Here is a 21,584-nt window from a genome sequence, read left to right on the forward strand (position 1 = left end):
GGACCTAACGGTGAACCCCTTCCACCTGGTCTTGTGAGTATCGAAGAGATTCCACAGGAAGAGCCTCAACCCTCCTCTCCTATTTGAGTAGGGGATCATTTTTATCAGGCCCATCCTTTTCCTTCTCCTCATACTCCATCTTAGCCTCCTTTGTCTGGTTCTTTTCCTTTCAACTCACCTATGAGTTTTCCTTCACAATATTCTTTGGGACAATTAACCATCATTGAGTCTGTTATGGTTTCCTAGCCTGTATCTACTACCATGGCTGAGACAACCCAAGTTGCAACCTCATCCATGTTTGTAACGACACCAAAGGCACATTTGTATGGTGGCCTGTCCGTCCCACCTGGTTACCAATCCTTGTCTGGTACCTTCTCTGGTGCAACATCCAGTCCATGGACCTCTCCCATGACATCTACATATGGAATTCTGTTTGGCACTTCTTTAATGAGTGCTACATAGTTTATTCCTTTTCCTCCATCTACACCTACAATTCAGTAGCAGACTGGCCCTTATGTTAGTGGGCATGGATATTTACAACAACCCAATCCACGTCCTATTGGGAACCCTCCTCTTGGGAAACCTCCTCTTGGGGGGAAGTTGCCTCCGTATTATCCTCCTCTTTTAGTAGGGGGGAAATTGTTGTAGGTTCATTTCCATCTCCTCAAGTTAGTTCTCAGCCTCAAATGAGTCCTCCATATTCAGGAATGGTTGCTAATGTTTGGAAACCTACTATGCCTATTCAACCTGGTTCAGTTGTGGCTTCATCTCTAGTCTCTCAACCTATTCCACCTACATCTCAGATTTCTGTTCAACAACCCATATCTCAACATGTTCAAACTCAAATGAATGTGAGCCAACATTTACAGGTTGTACCTTTAACTCAACCTATTTTGCTGGTATTTGGCACATCTCAAGCCATGTATACCCAACCTCTTCAAGGTAACTTACAGTCACAACAGTTTGGGCAGGCCATTCCTCAAACTCAAATGGGTCAGAATGTGTATGGTATGGCACAAGCACAACCAAAACCGAACCCACCTTATGTTGGGATGATGAAAAATCCCACAGGGAAACAATATCAATCGTATCAAGGTATCCCTCAAATGTCGTACGGTCAGCAAGTCCAAACTCAGTTATTTCAACTTTTGCAAGGTTATCCCATAGTTGGACAACAGGGTTATGTGTATACTTGTTATAAAAATCCTCCCTATCCTGGGACATAGATATTAGTTGCTCAAGCTATCTTATCTAATCAAGGATATCCTCCACCGGACCTTGAAAGGCAAAATGCCATTTATAGCGACTCTTGAATTGTCAGGTTTGACCAGGCTCACCAACAATCCTATTGCTCATTCTCCTTGGTGGCCGATTATTCCTACGAAATTTCCTTATGATATTCCTAAATTCAATGGAAATCTTGGAGAATACCCATCCACGCACGTGATGGCTTATCATTTGTGGTGTTCTTCAAACTCCCTCAATGATGATTCTGTTCATTTGTGTCTTTTCCAGCATACACTCACTGGTATGACAGTAAAGTGGTACATTGAATTACCTCGAGCTTCGTTTGATAACTTCAACGCCTTGGCTACCACATTCCTAACACATTTCCAGTTACCCATCAGATATGAGAATGTAACAAAACTCTTAACCAATTTCAAACAATCTAATTCCACTCACATATTTGATCATATTCATGAGTGGCGATGTCGTTGTTGTTTGGTTAAAACTTTCGTTCCTGACCAATTGTTAGCTGAATGGTTCATTAAGTCTTTATTTCCATCTATCACAGAAGATGTATCCAAAGGCATAGTCATAACCGAAGAGTAGGTGATTTCTTGTGCCCAGTACTTGGATCTCATTTATACCCAATTTGGCACGCTTTATGATAAGATACCAAATGCTCCATGACCTACTGATATTGTTTCTCAAATTCCTAGTAAAAAATCACATGATGCTGATGGCATGATTGGTTCTATGAGCCAATAGTCAAAAAGTAAACCATCTGGTTCAACTCTTGTTGTCATTGCTCAAAGCCCTCCTTCCACTCCTATGACTTCTACTTCCAAGATCAATGTCATTCAATCATCCAAAGGAAAATCTTTGCAACTAGGAAGTAAGAAGAAAGGAAAAGGTAAGAAGAAGAAAGACAATGCTCCACAGGATAAACAAAACAATCAATCTCTTGAAGAAAAGCATAAACCTCGTTACCCATGTTTGATCTGTAATGAGGAGCATTTCACTCGTGATTGTCCACACCATGCGGTGGTGAATCAATTCCTTAAATCATTCGCTATGCCCACTGTGTTGACATACCCATTTCTGTATCAGGAGACCAATATGGTTACCTAGGACCCAACTTCCTCTAACTTGGTTTTGATGCTTTCCTCTGATGAGCCCAAAAATGATGTTATGGTGGCTACAAGAAGTAAAGACTATGGTAATGTGAATCCTTCAATTGTTTAAGCTACTGATCAACCTACCAGTTTGACCGCACCTCCTTTGGATCCTAATCCAAATGTTGTACCTACTGAATTAATGATTAAGCCTCCTAAGGGAGTTATCCATAAATCAACATTCAACCCTCGCGCAAGAGCTTCTCAAGATTATAACGTAGCTGAGGATCTAACTCATGCTCCATCATCTCTGTCAACTCTTTAGGTGTTGCAAAATTGCCCCGCCCAAAAGAAGGCTTTTCTCTCGGCAATTGGATGTATTGATCCTTTGGATTCCAACCTAATAATTTTTAACCATGAGAGCTATACACCTCGACTTCTGGCTTAGTTAGATTTCATGATTTGTTGTTCATGGTAAGAGTATCCATTGTTCCATTGTGGATGAAGGAGCCTCAACCTGTATTATGTCCATGTCTTGCTAGAAGGCTATTGGTTCTCCCCAATTAAGCCAATCACCAACCACTTTGAAATATTTTGATGGAAGAAATTATAAACCGTGTGGGATTTTGAATTATCTACAGGTAGAATTAGGTGGCAAGACTGTATCAGTAGAAGTCGAAGTTATCGATGAACCTCTAGATTATAATCTTCTACTGGGTCGTATGTGGGTCTATGCCATGGCTGCGGTTGTTTCCACATATTTTAGAATGATCGCTTTTCCTCATAAAGGTGGTATCGTAGCCATCGATCAACTCACTTTCTTTTCCACTGATTCTTCAATTACTGGAAGTGTCCCTTTCATGGGGGAAAATCCTCACGCATATCAGTATGTTAGGGTTGCACTGTTTAAGGATTCCCCTCTCATGGGAACCTTTTCGCTTCCTCCTCCCTCACTGCCCAACAAATCTACCTCAGTTGCCTATATTAATATGATATCTTATTGTACTACTCCAGTTGATCCATGGGTAGTACTAGATCAATATAATATCGACAATTTTGGTGACTGTATGCCGCTCAACCCCATTGAGCTTGATTATGAATCCATCTATTTGACTTGCGCGACCTATTTTGCTCCTTCCTCTTTGATCAATTGGGTTGATCATTCTTTATATTATGGTACATCGTCTGATCCTTTCTCTCGTACATTTTCCACTGATGAGAGCATCATGGAGATCATGATGCCGGATGATCCACCATCGAATGACCATCATCATCGTTCCTCCTTGCCGTATTCCTTCGAGGACAATGTTAATGAACTTTATTGACCCAATATCGTTGAGTTATCTACGAATTCTGCATCCTTCTACGATGTTGATTATGAGAAGAACTTGTTGAACATTGAAGAGACTATCCGTCTCGACATTTCAATTAAACCCAATATTGTAAAAAATATACATATCGGTGCATATTTCTCTCCTCATGAGGTCGAGAATTATAAACCTTATTCCAGGAATTCATAGATGTTTTTGCTTGGTCTTATGAAGAAATGCCAGGGATCGATCTGTACATTGTTGTGCATGAAATTAAGATGTATCTTGATGCTAAACTAGTTCGGCAATGCCTTCATCCCATTCCTCCAAAGAAGGTTGCCACGATTAAAGCTGAAGTTGAAAAAATACTACGCGTTGGTTTAATCTATCCCATACCTTTAACTGATTGGGTATCTAACATTGTTCCTGTCATGAAGAAACATGGAATAATCCATGTTTGTGTCGATTATTGGGACATCAATTGTGCTTGTTCAAAGAACAACTATCCCACCCGTTCATCAACCAGATTGTTGATGGTTGTGTCGGTTCTGATTTTTTTTCATTTATGAACAACTTCTCCGGCTATAATCAAATCAACATTCTCTTGGCAGACCAACATAAAACCACATTCATTTGTCCCTGGGGCACATTTGCATATAGAAAACTCCCTTTCAGATTAAAGAATGTTGGGGCTACATTTCAGAGGGCAATGAATTATGCCTTCCACGACATCAAACATATTGTGCAACCTTATTTGGACGATTTTCCTGCTCATTCATGACATCGGGTTGATCACCCGATGCATCTTAGGGCCATATTTTTACGATGTAGACATTATAACATTCGATTCAATCCACAAAAATGTGTATTTTGTGTAAGCTTCAATCGTCTTCTCAGTTTTGTTGTATCAAAACAAGGAATTCATATTGATTTTTGAAAGTTCAGGCGATCATTGATCTGCCTGCTCCTTCTTCCCTCCTTCAGCTTCAACGACTCCAAGGGAAGGATAAATTTCTTCGGAGGTTCATTCCCAACTATGCCGAACTAACCAAAGGATTTACTCGCTTTTTAAAGAAAGGGGTTCCCTTCCATTGGGATGACACTGCTAAAAGGCGTTTGATGCCTTGAAAGATGTATTGATTTGGGCATCCTTGTTATATCCCCCAGATTACCAACACAATTATTTCATGTACCTTGTCGCTGTAGTTACTACCATTTCTATGGTATTAGTTCAAGAGGATGATGTAGTAACTGAACATCTTATTGATTACTTGAGTCAAGATCTCAATGATACCAAAGTCAAGTATACCCATGTCGAAATGTTAGCTTTGACGATTGTCCAAGTTGTCAAGAGATTTTTCCATTACATACTTCTTCAAAAAACTATGGTTGTTTTAGATTACAACCACATGACGTGCATCTTATCATGACATTTGTTGGGGGGAAATACTTTAAGTGGATTGTTATCCTACAAAAGTTTGATTTGGAATTCATCAAATCCAAGTCACAGAAATCCCTAGTTTTTACTAAGTTAATTTGCGACCTTCTCAATTCTAAAACTGAAACAACATATAGCGATTCTATTCCAGATGAGTCTTTGTTTCTAATCTCTTCATCTGACCCATTGTATGAAGACATTATCATATATCTCTAGACCTAAACTTTTCGGTCTAATACCTCTCGCTTTGACCAGTGACGTATCTGATATCAAGCCAAACATTATATTATAATTGACAACACTCTTTATTGTTGTGGTATCGATATGGTTTTTTGAAGGTGCCTCACCCATGAGGAGGTTGAGAAAGTCTTAAATGAATGCCATTCTGGGGCATGTGGTGGTCATTTGTCTGGATATGCCACCACTACATAGAAGATCCTACGTGCTGGTTACTTTTGGCCTACCATATTTAGCGAATGCATCCTCGCCGTCCAAAAGTGTCATGCATAACAGGTATATGATCGTAAGATCCGTGCTCCACCCGTTCCTTTGCATCCCGTTATCACCATTGGTCCTTTTGCGAAATGGGGCATTGATTTCATGACATGTAACCCTCACTTGGCTAGGGGGCATGACTATATCATCACAGCGATTGACTATTTTACCAAGTGGGTCGAGGTGATGCCTACATATAATAATACCAGTGAAACAACTGCTCTATTTTTCTTCAACCATGTTATTGCATGGTTTGGTGTTTTGCAAGCTGTAGTCTTGTGGTTGAAGGTAAATTGTTGTTTATAGTATTATATGTTGATGATTTGATTCTAACAGGTGATGAGAAGGTGATGAAATCTTGCAAAGAGGATCTTACAAAATAATTCGAGATGAAGGACCTGGGGCTCATGCATTACTTTCTTAGTATGGAAGTATGGCAAGGAGATGGGGAACTGTTTGTCTCTCAGGGCAAGTATGCCAACAAGATACTGAAGAAGTTCCATAAGGAGAGAAACAAACCCATGGAGACTCCTCTAGTAGGTAATTGGAGGAAGGAAGATGCTACTTCAGGTGAAGTAGCGGAGTTTAATATTTATATACAGCTTTCAGTTCACTCATGTATTTGGTGAACACACGACCTGCCATATGTTTTGTAGTTAACCAACTTAGTCAAGCAATTGTTAAGCCAACTGAACTCTATTGGAAGGTAGCTAAACATGTGTTGAGATACCTCAGAGGCACCACTCAATTTGGTCTTTGGTATAGACAGACATAGAGAGTGAAGCTTAAGGCTTCACAAATGCAGATTGGGCTAGGAATCCATCCAACAAGAAGAGCACATCAGGGGGAATCTTCAGTATTAGGTCAACAATAGTTTCTTGGTACATTAAGAAGCAGAGATCAGTTTCACTCAATTCAGCAAAAACAAAGTACATGGCTTCTAGTCAAGCATCTTGTGAGGCTATCTGGATGAGGAAGATCCTTGTTGGGTTATTTGGTCAACAGATGGATCCTACAGTGATTTATTGTGACAATCAGAGTTGTATCAAACTCTCTGAGAATCCAGTTTTTCATGATCGATCCAAGCATATTGACATCTGGTATCACCATCTACGAGATTATGTGCAAAGGAGAATCATGTTGCTGGAGTACATTCCTACAGAGGAGCAATATGCAAATATTTTGACAAAGGCATTGTCAAGATGCAAATTCGAGTTTCACGAAAGTAGGATCGGGGCAATAGATAATCCCTTTCTTGTTGAGAGGGAGTGTTGAAAATGCAACAAGAAAATCCTAATTTAATTTTGTCCTTGAATTAAATCGGGAATAAATTGTAATTCCACATCTCATGACAACTTGTAATACTTAACTAAGTTAATTTGACTTAGTTGGATCAATTAATTCGAGTTGAGGGTCTAACTAGAGTAATGTAGAGTGTCTCCTACAATTAGGAGCATTATTTGAGTTGTAATTATTTAATTTAGTCTAACTGAGTTAAAGTCAGTTAAACTAGTTCCAATTGATGGAGGAATTAGTGGGAGGTCTAGTAGTGGGGTGCTGCTTGCAGTCCAATGGGGTGTTGCCTGCAGTCAAGTGTGGTGCTGCTTGAAGTACGGTGGGGTGCTTCCTAAAGTGCAGTATGGTGTTGCCTGTGGTACAATAGGGTGCTGCCTGAAGTGCAGTGTGGTGCTGCCTGTAGTGATCAACCAGTAAACTGAAGATTCACTCATAATTAACTCATGCATGTCAAATTAGAGAAAGATCCAGTTGAGATTAGAGTTCAGGGACAATGTACTATCAGTTGTAAAATCATCTAAATTAAATCGATGGTGCATGCAATCAGAGGAAGACCTATGAGGATTGCGCAATTCATAATTGTGGAATTTCCCAATTAAATAGGGTTTAATTCCCAAGGGAAAAACGCAAGGAAATAGGGACTTAGGCAATCAAGAAATTGGCTAAGTATTGGCTTGAGTTTGTCTAAGAAGTAGTGAGATAGATAGAGATAGTGCAGAGGTTGCTCGGGCTTGAGCAAATCATTGTAATATTCTCATATTTTCTGATTAATGCAATATACAGATAGCAGGGGTTTTTAGCTGTGGCTTTCCCCAGAAAATCATTGTGTTATGTGTGATTGAATTCTTTCTCTTATATGCTTCGTGATTTCATCGATCATTTATTGTTTCTGCTGATGAGTAGAGTAGATTCAAGTCTATTGTTTTAACATATTACAATTAGTAGTTTGAATCTACAAGGAATTTCTACAAGAACCCTCATTGGCACCAGGTGCACTTTTCACTAAAAGATGTAATCGTTGTCTTTTTTCCTTGGAGTTGTGTCCCCTATACTCTTGCCATGGAGTGGGCTTCAAAACTAGACTTATTTTATTAACACATAAAGACATGCACATTTACAATGTTTACAATATTCACATCATGGCTCCTCTAACCACTTAGCGAAAAATCGCCATATCACTATCTATGCAACTACATGGGTGCACAAGCCAATAAAGTGCTTCCGACTCACCAACCTAATATAAAAGGTACATGTATAGACATCGTCAAAATAGTGTATATACATAGTGAAATTATACATTTCTATTAATTAAATTGTGTTTTTAAATGTATAGATAAATTTACTATTTTTAGAAATTCCTAATAAACTGAAATTACATAAATTCAATTACTCAAATATATAATTACAAATTCTCACCTTATTTTCAATTAATTAAAAAATATATCAATAACATAGATCAAAACTTAAAACATTAAACTACTTTGGAATAACATGATATTTGTGATATTTGTGGGGAATGTTACAAAGATTTAGTGTGAATAATTTCCATGGGGGCTTCACTCAATATCAAGTGCATTAGTGACATACTAAAAAAAATCTTAATTTGATTACATATTAGAAAATACCTTTAAAAACTACATTATTTAACTCCCTACTAATAAAAACCTAATACATCTTCCCCATTAAAAAAACTCTACTCTCACTAAATATTGTAGGTGTAAATTTTTTCAATAACATATTTATACTTTTTCATTACCTTTAAACTCTATTTTCTATACCTTTCAATATAAAAACCTTTCTCCCAATAAAACCTTGTAATATTTTCGATAAAAACCACATTTAATGATACTACTCGTAAAAATAAAGAGTAGCCGAGGAGGAGATACAATCTCCTTGAACGGGAGGAGGAGCTATAATATTCATGGACGGGCACAAACCACGAATGCATAGGTACGTAGTAGGGACCTACTTTATTGGGAAGGTAAAACAATAAAAAGAAGGAAAGCTTGAAATGAGTGTGGAGTTGTTTTAAATTGTTAAATATCGATCGAAGACAAAGAGCTCCAAATTTGAAAATGATTATTCACATTTAGTATCTAATTATAACCTTCGTATTCAGAATAAATTTGTTAAGTAAACATTTTAAATTAACAACACATTTAATACCTTGTTATAGGCATTGAAAACATGCCTTAATACATGAGTGCATCATCTCTCAATATCGCTCTAATTCTCTGTTAGGAGCATGTCTGTGTTTCATACATAACTACTATGACGACCCATTGCGTTGTAGTTTGTGTCAATAGAGACTTCACATGTTAACTTTATTGAAGACAATAATGTAAATTCTAAGGTTGCACTTAAAATATAAGGAAAATATGAATGGTAATAAGGTGGTTCCTCACACTGCAAGTTTGGTGTTTCTTGAAATGAGAAAATATGGATAAGCTCGTTGCCTCCTCCTTGGACAAATCAATGTCCACACCATCACAATTTATAGATTATATTTTTGAAGTGGATCGGTTGAGGTAATTGCGCAGAAAACTTTGCTGCAAGTGACTGCATGCGCACTTGCATTTTCTTCATTACGTAAATCGAAATGTAAGCTAGCAAGAGCTTGTTGGTTGATCGTGCAGGCCAACAGCTTGTATAAATTTCAGGCAACGTCGCCGCCAGATTGATTGTGTTGTTTACTATTTACGATATATATGCAAATCAATACATCCCTCCTCAGGTCTATATATTTGTTGGGGGCCCTTAACTCAAAGATCCATCGGCACCCCATACTGTTCTCTCAAATTTTTGTTTTTTGTTTTTGCTTATTAGGGTTTGCTGGTATACATAATTCCAGGCATACCAGCTTCTGCAATGTGGAAGATGAGTTTGGTGATGAATTTTCTGGTGCTGGCTATGGGCTTCAGTTTGATGCAGCTCATATGCCCCGCTTTGGCCCAGACGAAAAATGGTCTGCAGGTGGGGTTTTACAATAAAAAGTGTCCGCAGGCAGAGACGATTGTAGCAAAGACTGTAGCTAAGTACTTCCGTAATGACAAGTCCGTTCCAGCTGCGCTCCTTCGCATGCACTTCCATGACTGTTTTGTAAGGGTAAGCAGCTTAATATCCTTATTCATCCTCATTATCAACATTGCTGATATCCTTATTGTAAACTTTGGAAATATTTGTTTGACCAATTGATCCCCGCTGTACATGAGATTTGGAGATTCATATTTCTGGAATCTGTAATCCTAATAAGAATGCTATTTAGGAATACCACTGACAACAGAGAGTTGAATTGATTGACCAGCTGATCCCTGCTGACATTTTAGGAGTCCCATTGACAGCTAAGAGTTGAGTTGTTTGACCGACCAATTGATCTCTGCTGCACATGAGATCTCTAGATATTTCTGGAATCTGTAATCCTAGTAAAAATGTCTTATCAGGATCAAAGTAAGTGATTGTAATTCCAAAAATACAAAAAGATAACAAAATATTTATGATAGAGCTGTTTAGTATTTTAGAAAAGTTAGATTAATAATGAAAAAAAGTTAGATTCAATCATGACAATAATAGTAATGTTTGATTGCAATTTAAAAAATACAATAAAATATTAAAATGTTTAGGATGTTGAAAAAAAATTAGATTAATAATGAAAATAACAGTTTTTTAATCCTGTTGAGTGATGGTTTATGATAGAGATATTTAGGATGTTTAAAAGGTTATGAAAATAACAGTTAGTTAGTTAGTTGTTTTTGTTTTTTTATAAGTGATGTATAATGTCGATGATGATAATTATTCTTAAAATCATGAGATTATTTCATGATTATTTAAAATAACATGTGGTTATATATATAATCATTAAAAATAAAATTAACTTTTTTTAGTTGAATTGAATTTTAAATAATAGGTAAGCGAGGATGGTGATGTGAAATGCTTTCTGATTTTTTTTAAAACTTTCTAATTTGGTTGCTCAGCTTGTTGCATCATTTGAGTTGCTCTCTTTGCTATTTTATTTGTCACTGCTCTATATTAGTATATCAGTATTGACCTATTTCACTTTTCTATAACAAATTCTGTTTCATTTTCTATAACAAATTTATATTGAATGATATATTTTTTTTGGTTGCTCACCTTGGTTTATCATCTTAATTGTTTACTTTGCTTATTTTTCTATATCATTGCTATAGATCAGTAATTGACCAGTTTCATTTTTCTCTCACAAATTTACTTTGATGTGAATGATATATTTTAAGTTTTTATAAGTCAATTTATTTTGATTAGATTAGTGAAAAAATGTGATATTTATTTTTTTCTCTTACAAATTTTACTTTGATGTGAATGATATATTTTAAGTTTTTATAAGTCAATTTATTTTGATTAGATTAGTAAATAATTTATTTTATGTATATTTAATTTGATTAGTGTGGACAATGTTTGTTATTCTGAATTTATTTCTTAGAATATTTTTTTTATAAGTGAATTTATTTTTATCAGATTAGCTAATAAAATGTGATATTTAATTTATTTGGGTCTAATTTGATAAGTGTAGAAAATGTTTGTTATTTTGAATTTATTCTTTGGAGTCTAGATATTTGAATCATATATTTTCTTTTTTTATAAGTGGATTTATTTTGATTAGAGTAACTAATAAAATATGATATTTAATTTATGTGAGTTTATTTTGATAAGTGTGGAAAATGTTTGTTATCTTGAATTTATTCTTTAGAATCTAGATATTTGAATATATATATAAAATATAAATTAGATTAGTGAGTAAAATGTGTTATAAAATCTATGTGGATTTAATTTGATTAGTGTGAAAAATGTTTATTATCTTGAATTTATTTTTTAGAATTTAAATATTTTTTTTTTATTAAGTTATAAATTATTAATATATTTAACTAGTATACTATTGAATACAATTTTGATATTAAAAATCTTAGAGTGTAAGATTAAACTTTATCCAATTATATTAACTAACTATCAATTCACTATAATAATAAAAAATATTATCAATTCACTATAATAATAAAAAGAAAAAAGAAGAACATAAAGAAAAATGCTGTTTCATATTTATCTGGTCATCAATAACCAAGTTTGTGAAGAGGCATCTTTTATCTACTGGTCTTAAATTTAAACTAATGCGAGCTCAGAACGAAAACAGAAAGAAAAATGCTGTTTCATGTTTATCTGTTCATCAATAACCAAGTTTGTGAAGAGGCATCTTTTATCTAGTGGTCTTAAATTTAAACTAATGCGAGCTAGTTCTGAGCTAGGCTATCATATGGTTTTTTATTAAAAGCATATTGAGTGTGAAGTATTCTGTATTTGTCTGAGAGCATTTTCTTCTCACAAACCCCACCATCCAATCTAGTCTCCGTAACGTTAATGGTTTTTTTCTTTTTCAAAGTATCACTTCACTGATTTGATATGTCACCCTGCTGTCCATCCCTATTTTAAGCATCACTCCACTGTTGATATGGCACCCTTATGTCCATCCCTATGATATTGCGCGCTGTACAGATTACGCTGCTCACTATTTCTAAGCATAGACATAGTTTATGGCAGAATGGAGTGCATTAGAGTAAATCTGCCACAATGTTGGTTTGGGATAAGTTCTGACCTCTCTGTCTTGGGTATTGTTTTAAGTCATGTAGTCAGTAATTGAAGTCAGTTATGTAGTAATTGAAGTTTGGTGATCAAATAGTTAAGTGAGAGGTAAGTGAGAGGTTTGGTTATGGTACAATCTCAAATTAGACAATATACTACTAATGGCAATTTCTTCACTTGAAAAAGTCATATAGTAATTTGTTTATAATAAATATTATACATTAGGCTGTAAATCATATTATTTTCATTTACAATTATAAATTAATTATTAATTTATTGTATGATTCATTGAGTACAGAGTGAAATTTAAATTCGATTGGGCAAAGACCTGTCTCTGCTGGAATTTCTTTCGTGGTCTCAGGATTTTGGTCTCAAGAGTAAAGTCCATATTGTATATCTGCTTAAATTCATAGTTACTCGAAAATAAAACTACAAATTAACTTGAATGTATGTATTGCCGTGTATATGAAGGGCTGCGATGCATCCATTCTGATCGACAGTATAGAGGGAAAAAACATAGCAGAGAAAGAAGCACTCCCCAACCTAACGGTGAGAGGATTCGAAATCATCGATGAAGCCAAGGCCCTGCTGGAAAAAGCATGTCCTCGCAATGTATCTTGTGCCGATATAATTGCGCTCGCTACGAGAGACGCTGTATCCCTGGTATGATATCACTCACTAATGGGCATCTTTATCCTGATTGTAATTTTCAGAAATATTTCGGAATCTAATATAGCGAAGTTAATTGTTTCATCTCGTTATTATCTGTTAGATTCTAGTTGAATTGATAGTGTATTAATGTACTGATTCACAGGCAAAAGGGCCGTTTTACAGTTTACCAACTGGAAGAAGAGATGGAAGCATATCGTCTATTAACGAGGTCGACTTGCCTAGTCCCAGAGAACGAGTTGCTGATGCAGCTGGACAATTCAAAACGAAGGGTCTCAATCTCCAAGATATGGTCGTTCTTCTTGGTATGTGATTAGATGTTTTTAGATATCAGATTGAATGGACATTTTTATTGGATGGCAGGTTTTTAGAATATTTTAAAGTAGTATAGATAAACAAAGTAGCTGGCTCAATTTGTATAACTTTCTTATTTTCCTTATTAGATGGTAGATTTTGAGGATTTATTAGAGGGTAGATTTTGAGGATATTCTAAAAGTAAATATTTCCAAAACCTACCATCCATAAATTTGCAAACTGAAACTAAAAATGTCAGTTTTTAACTTGGTGCTTAATGATTCATACACCAAGTGAACGTACAGTAAGATGTCTTACTTGGCTGATTTTAAAATATTTCGAAATCTACAATCCATAAATTTACAAACGTGGCTGATTTTAAAATATTTCCGAAATCTACCATCCATAAATTTACAAACAAAACCAAAAAAATCAGTTTTTAACTTGGGTGCTTAATGATTCATACATCAGGTGCACATACAGTGGGGGTGTCTCACTGCGCTTTCTTCAGCGATCGGCTGTACGACTTTCAACAAACGGGAAAGGCGGATCCTTCCATGAATTCCAGCTTTGTAAAAATACTGAAGAAGGTTTGCCCGTCTCCATCGACGTCTGAGACATCGTCGCTTGACAATGATCCCACCGTATTCCTTGACCAAGGCACTTCGTTTCTTATAGACAACAGCTATTACAAACAACTGGGCATGGGGAAAGGGGTTCTTCAATTTGATCAAGAACTCGCCAGATCTAAGACAACCAAAAGCATGGTAACAAGCCTTGCCACCTCCGGAGCGGATTTTCGCACGAAGTTTGCTGCGGCCATGATAAAAATGGGCAACATTGGCGTATTGACAGGAAACAAGGGAGAGATTCGATCTCAGTGCAGAGTTGTAAATCCTAAATCCACCAAATTGATTGACAGCACCAAGTGAGTTCCCAATGATCTGAAATAATATTAAACCACCAATGCTTTTTGATTCAATAGTAACAAAGACCTGGTATCCAATACTTTTGGAACAGAAAGAATTGAAATAAAAGCTGATCACGCCATGGGGGTCTTGTGTTTTTCCATGTTCCAGTTTGTTTAAAAATGCTTATACAATCTTTTAGAGAAATGCACAAGTTTCTAATTGGATTGGACAAGCTTACATCGATCTTTTTTGGTGTAACTACAAATTATTTATATAATGTTATGTCCAGTACAATTATATTAATATTTTGAACGGTGGTTTATAATGTTATGAGTAGCAAAATTACATTAAAAATGTTAATTTTAATGTGATTGATATAGTTAAAATTTTATAAATATAATAAAAAAAATTATTGCAATACAAGAATGTTTTACTAATGTATATATTTATCTGATTAACAATGTATAAAAATGATATGGGTCAATTTTAATTTGAGAAATTTATTAGAATTGAGATAGTCTCAAAACTCTAGAAAATTAACAAACTCTTTAATATATTATAGCCATTGATAAACATTAAAACTAAACATATGCTGAGTATATTCTCTTAAAAATCATTATCTCATATTAAATATATTATCTTAATAAATATATTAAAATCCTAATTACAAATTTAAATAGTTAAAAAAACACACTTATAAATAAACCCCATATAATAAATTATATTTTCATAATTAAAGTTTTTCCAAGTTAACATTCCAAGTAACTCAATACATGTTATAAGATACAAATCTTCTATAAAGCAATATAATGCATAATGACATATTATAAGATACAAATCTTCTATAAAGCAATATAATGGAAAAGTAAAAAGTATAAAGGAACCCATCATCCAAAATATGACATTATGTATGCATATAAGCATAATCGAGATGTCTAAGCCTGAGATACACATTGAAAAACCTTAATAGAAGGCAGGGGTGAACTGCCAACAAATTCAGTGCCAACATCATATAGAAGCTTTCACAAAGCGAATAGCATGCAAGCTATGGAGTAATGCAGAAAAATAAATCCACCACTATGAATCTTGATGTTAGGGCCAATGTATATATATGTATATATTAATGAGATCCAAAGAGGCATACATGTTAATGTTGTTTACTTTTTCTATAAGTTAAGACATTTTCATTTTTCAAGTGAAATAGGGCAAGAGAATGTGCAGAACTGAACACTAAGGGAAAATTGTTATTATAAGATTAGAAAGTCACTCGTAGCTACATAGGTAAATGCACTCCACACCATTCATTCATTTTCCTATATATTCTGCAAGTGGTACTTGCCCAGCATAGATAAAGGATCAAACTGCTATGAGTGGTTGTGTTTAATTTGGTTGTAGAGGCTTTCTAGATGGTTCAGATTGTCAAAAAGGCACAGATAAAGGATCAAACTGCTATGAGTGGTTGTGTTTAATTTTGTTGTAGAGGCTTTCTAGATGGTTCAGATTATCAAAAAGGCTGTTGAGGTCTCTTGAATATGGTGCCATCAAAACATGCATTGACAAGTTAGAAATTGTCTTTTTTGGTGTGACTTCAAACTATTTGTTTTGATATATTTTCAGATTATTAAAAAGGCTGTTGAGGTCTCGTGAATATGGTGCCATCAAAACATGCAGTGAAAAGTTGACATTGTCTTTTTTTGGTCTAACTTCAAATTATTTGTTTTGATATAATTTTATGATTAGTATAAATTTTAATGTGGTTTATAAGGTTATGATTAGTATAATTATATTAAAAGATTAATGTGATTGATATAGTTAATTTTTTAAAATAATATTTAAAAAAATCATTGTAATACAACATATTTAACTAATTAATCATTGTATAAAAAAATTATGGGTCAATTTTAATTTAAGAAAAAAATATATTATAAATGAATGTTATAAATAATAATGAGGAACTTATCATGAATGAGCTTATTAGAATTGGAATAATTTCAAATCCTTAAGAAATTAACAAACTCTTTAATACACTACAACCATTGATAAGTATTAAGATTAAGCATATGCTGAGCATATTCCATTGAGATCAATCTAGGCCCTCAATTAAAAAAATAAAAAAAAATCAATAAATTCTCATCCACTTCAAATTGAAATAAAAAACCTTCAACAAAAATGCTAAAAAAATTTCATTCCTTTTAGTATTTGGAAATGTCATGAAAACTAATACAATCCTTATTTTCTTTTATTTATTTGTTTTAAATTATAAAAAAAATAATATGTATAATTGTATCCTTATTTTTTTTTTATTATATACCTATGTTTTTATATAATTGTATCCCTATTCTTTGTTTATTATATACCTAGTTTATTCTATTTATAATTGTATCCCTATTATATGTTTATTATATACCTAATTTATTTAATAAAAATAAAAATTTAAAATTATTTCTTTTATAAATTAAACTTAATTTGTATGCATATTATTATTATAATATTTATTATAATTTTTTTTAAAATAATTACTAATATTTGTAATATAATAAATACAAAATAAAATACAATTAAAGTTAATTAAAATTAGTTAAAATAGAACATAATTACTCTTTGAAAAATCAAATACATTGACAATAAATTCACTTAGAAAAGATAATAACATATCTTCATTTGAAATACTTCTTTAGTTAGCACAAGAAAGTGGGATCTAGATTGTCCGGATCTGAACTTCAGGGAAGCTCGGCTCTGAAAAACCCTAAGGCGACGATCCCAAGATGGCTTGGAGGAAGCGATGGAAGCAACAGGACGAGGGTTAGGTCCACTCCTTGGAGCTGGAGACCAGTGGGCCTGACAGCTCTGCACTCGTGACATGGATCTTGTACAAGCTGCCTCCTGTGACCTGGACCCTGTACTAACCGCGGGTGATTTCTATCATGTACAACCACATCGGTAAATCCATCTGTCGTTTTACCGTTGAAAGGTAATCTTATCCCAAGCTCCCCCTCCCATTTCCACAACCTGGTACCCTTCCTCAACAACGATAGGCAGAATTTTTCGAGACAGCAGCTGGCGTGGTTTTGTCGGGGCGGTTATGGAGGATTTGCTCGATTATTCGTAGGACCCTTAGGAGGGCGCCCCCATTTGGACAACTCCCCGCTCATTTCCGCCGGTCTTGCAGTGGTTCACCTCAGTGCTCTCGAACGATTTGGAAACCATTCCCTCTTTCTCAGGGCCCTCGAGCTCGCCTGCTTCACACCCAACGCTCACCTCTGCTTGGCCGCCCTTCTTGTTCACCCTTGAGCAGCTGCCGGCCCTCACCCACATAATCAGTTCTGAAGGAGCCACCCTGGTGAACACCCCCTCTGGTACCGTCTCTCACCCGCTTTCTGTTAGTTCCAACACTCTCCATCTTGCTCCCCTAGACCCTTTATTAGTGGCCCCTACGACATTTCTCACCTCGGCTCCACCCTCTGGCAGTTTCACCCAAATTCTGCCGATTATGGGTGCCTTCCCTGTGGTCTCTCCCTTGGAACCCGCAAACCCTAATCCTAACCCTCCCTCTGCTCAGACTTCGAGGGGTGTACCACAAGCTTTCTCTGGGGAGGGGAACGGTCCAAGCAAGAAATAGAGGTGCGTTAGGACCAAGGCAAAAGAAGCTTTCCTTAGTTTGGGAGAGGACATTCAGCTGGGGGACTCCATGGAAACAACAGATCGAGTCTTGGTTGACAGGGTTTGAGGAAGATTTTACACAGCGGATAGGCTGAAGCAATGGGCGACCGAAGTCTGGGGCCATCATCTCACCGACCTCCCCTTCGTTCAAACTTTTGTCAAAGGCTGGTTCACGCTCCGATTCGCTAGAGTTGAGCATACTAATTGGGTCCTCTCTTCTGTGTGGCATATTGAACAAGCTCCTGTTCTGCTGCGAAGATGGAACCCACTCTTTGATCCAGAGAGCGAACATCTGGGAGCAGGCCCTCTCTGGGTGAGATTACTAGGTCTACCACTCCAGTTCTGGTCTGAGGACGTTTTCTGTCGTATTGGAAACACCTTAGGCACCTACTTGGACCATGATAAAGCCTACCTATCCACTGGCATGATGGCTTATGCAAGAATTCTGGTGCATCTGGACACAAGGGAAGGTTTACAGGAGCACATTACTCTCCAATGGAGGAATATTTCAAGAGCACAGAATTTGGATTATGAAGGGGTGCCCTTTCGGTGTAGAAGGTGCCACAAGGTAGGCCACCTCTTTCGGGACTGCCCTCTAAATCTGAAGAACAAGGCAGGGGAAGCAAGCAAGGGAGAGCCAACATGAATCAATCATTCAAAGGATCACCCTCCACCGCGAGGAGAGGCCAAAAACCAGGCCCGTTCTAAAGCAGCTCAAGGAACTCATCCTAAAGAAGCCTCGAAGATGAGGGCAAACGCTCAATACCGGCCTCCTTCTCCCCTGATCACCAGGTCAAGGGTGGCTGCAGGGGCATCGGGCAATCTGGGTAAGAGTTCCTCGGTCTCCTGTTCTTCTCTTAATTGTGCTCCTTTAGATATATCTGCTCATGAAAATATTGTTGCGGGTCCGCCTATACCCCCTTCCCTTGTGACTTGTCCCCTCCCACCGACCCTCCCTTCAGATTCTTTGATCCCTCCCTCTCCTCAGCTCAGAATTCTGGTCCCCCCCCCTCTCGCTATTCGACCTGCTCCAAGACAAGGATTTTGGTCCAAGACCCGTTAGGCATCGGCCTAGACCCATCCCCTTTCCCTCTAAAACTACCCCGAGGCAGACCCTCCTCCCTGTCAAAAGCTAAGCTTCAAGCCGGGGAGGATGTAGCTTCAGGAAGACAATTATCCATCTTTAGGGCACTTAGAGCAGAGAATGCCCCGACTGATCCCCCTTTATGAAGATACTCTCGTTCAATTGTCGAGGGTTGGCTAGGCCCGACAAGAAACTAGCCTTTCGGAGAATGATCATGGCAGAACCTGTTGACATTGTCTTCCTGCAAGAAACCCTAGGTAGCACTGAAGCTATCTCCAGATTGCTCGCTTCGATGCTCCCGGGTTGGACCTTTCAGACCCTTGATGCATCTGGGAGATCGGGAGGCTTGGCCCTAGGCTTAAACTCTCGGACCATTAAGCTTATCAATTGCTGGGGTGGACCTGGTCACCTAGGGGTTGACCTTCTCTCAGTAAAGCTGAATACCAAGATCAGGCTCATTAATGTGTATGCCCCTTGTCACCAGAGGGATGAGTTCTGGGAAAAACTTTTGAGTTCTGAACTACTCCGAGAGGAACCCCTTATTCTGGGAGGGGATCTTAACTTTTCAATAGGTCATGCGGAATCCTGGGGCCACCATGCCCAGGCTGATCACCTTTCAGAGTTTTTTGAGCACATATTGGAAGTACACAGCATGGTGGATCTCCCTTTAGCAAAGCTGAAACCCACCTGGAGAAACAATAGAGTGGGGGAGGCTAGCCTCTCCAGAAGACTGGATCACTTCCTCATTAAGGAAAGCTTTCTTAGCTCAGGCTTCAACCTCAGACAGTGGGTGGGCATAGGAGGTCTATCAGACCATCTGCCCATCTATTTGGAAATCAAAGGAAGGATCAAGAAGCTTAAGGGTCCTTTTAAATTCAACTCATCCTGGCTACAAGAGGCCTCCTATCTTCAAATGGTCAAGTCTTTCTGGCAGGCTCACCCACCGGCGGCCAAAGGGAACATTGCAGAGGGTTTTGTTGCCAACCTAAAAGAATTGAAGAAACTCTCAAAATCATGGGCCCATAACAAGAGAGTCATGGACGATAAAACCCTCAGGGAGACCGAAGTAGAGATTGCTGCTTATGAGAATGCCATAGGGGGAGTCTTCACCTCTTCGGATCAAAAAGACAAGCTGCAATCTCTATATGCCTCTCGAGGCAAAATCCTAAAGGATAGAGAAGAGACGTGGAGACTGTGAAGTAGGGCTATTTGGCTCCTTGAAGGTGATGACAACACGAAATTTTTTCATAAATTTGCAAATGGAAGGAAAGCTGTAAACACCATCTGGCAGCTTAATAATGAGAATGGGATCCCTCTAAGCTCTTTTCCTCAGCTTTCAAGAATGGCTACCTCACACTTTAAACAAGCTTATAACGCTCCCCCCAATATCACTCTAGGGGAAATCATCCGAGTGGCCCAACTATTCCCTCGCTATGTGGATCAAGAGGAGGCACTGGAGTTGGAAAAGGAGGTCTCGTTGGGGGAGCTGGAAGCTACTCTCAAAGGCTTTAAGAGAGACAAGAGTCCAGGACCTGATGGCTGGATAGTGGAGTTCTATTTGACTTTCTTTGAAACTATTGGCCCTGACCTGCTCAAAGTAGTTGAATCTTCCAGGAGTGAGGGGAAGATGCCGGATGCCATAAATTCCACCTTCATAGCCCTTATCCCCAAGTCAGCAAACCCCGCCTCATTCGATGATTTTCGGCCCATCTCTCTGTGAAATTGCCTCTACAAAATCATAGCAAAGATCATAGCCAACCGCTTGCGACCTATCCTCTCCTCCCATATCTCTCCAGAGTAGTTTGCCTTCCTCCAAGATAGGCAAATCCATGAAGCGGTTGGAACAGCACAGGAGGTCCTGCACACCCTACAGACTAAGAACCTGAAAGGAATGATTCTTAAGGTGGATCTCTCAAAAGCTTTTGACAGAGTTAGTTGGCTCTACATAAGGATGCTCTTAACACACCTAGGATTTCCCTTTGCCTTCATCAAATGGGTTATGTGCTGCATCTCTAACATCCCCTTCAGTGTACTGATAAATGGAGCGGCCTCCCCCTTCTTTCTCTCGGAGAGGGGCCTAAGACAGGGATGTCCTCTATCCCCACTGCTTTTCTTGCTTATCATGGAAGGCCTGAGTAGGCTCATCAAAGAAGATCACTCTCGTGGAAGGCTCCAAGGAATCAAAATCTCTGAGGGGTGCATCCTGACTCATTTGTTATTTGTGGATGACATTCTGGTGTTTCTTAATGGAGGAATAGGGGACCTATCAGCCTTAAAGAGCACTTTCTCTCTATTTTAGACAGCTACGGGGATGATTGTAAACTGCAACAAGTCCACACTAACAGCTCATGGCTGCTCGCCCCATGAGACCCATTTCACTCTCCTCCGATTCAATTTCACTCTTCTAAGAATGGAGGAGGGGCTCCGATACTTGGGATACAAGCTCAAACCCCTAGGCTACAAAATAGCAGACTGGGTCTG

At 37.4% G+C, this 21,584-nt stretch overlaps 1 protein-coding gene across 1 annotated transcript; it reads left to right on the forward strand.

Annotated features, from left to right (window-relative positions):
* Positions 1 to 707: 707 nt before the first annotated feature.
* Positions 708 to 14,380, forward strand: LOC149252791 (peroxidase 44-like). Its single transcript, XM_089454274.1, has 7 exons — positions 708 to 1,095; positions 1,322 to 1,443; positions 2,981 to 3,085; positions 9,705 to 9,983; positions 12,957 to 13,148; positions 13,300 to 13,459; positions 13,920 to 14,380. Exons 1-7 carry the CDS (start codon positions 708 to 710, stop codon positions 14,378 to 14,380), a joined length of 1,707 nt encoding a protein of 568 aa, XP_089310400.1.
* The last annotated feature ends 7,204 nt before the right edge of the window (positions 14,381 to 21,584 follow it).

Source organism: Pinus tabuliformis, chromosome 7 (genome assembly GCF_031772625.1).
Source record: "Pinus tabuliformis cultivar Carrire ecotype Pingquan chromosome 7, CPIR1, whole genome shotgun sequence".
Lineage (NCBI taxonomy): Eukaryota > Viridiplantae > Streptophyta > Pinopsida > Pinales > Pinaceae > Pinus > Pinus tabuliformis.

Excerpts from the sequence above, each read along its gene's own strand:
- LOC149252791 (XM_089454274.1), top strand. The coding sequence starts at position 708 with ATGGTTGCTAATGTTTGGAAACCTACTATGCCTATTCAACCTGGTTCA. Across the intron at positions 1,096-1,321 it reads ACAATATCAATCGTATCAAG|GTTTGACCAGGCTCACCAAC; the intron begins GTATCCCTCAAA and ends TTGAATTGTCAG. Across the intron at positions 1,444-2,980 it reads GAGAATACCCATCCACGCAC|GTAGAATTAGGTGGCAAGAC; the intron begins GTGATGGCTTAT and ends AATTATCTACAG.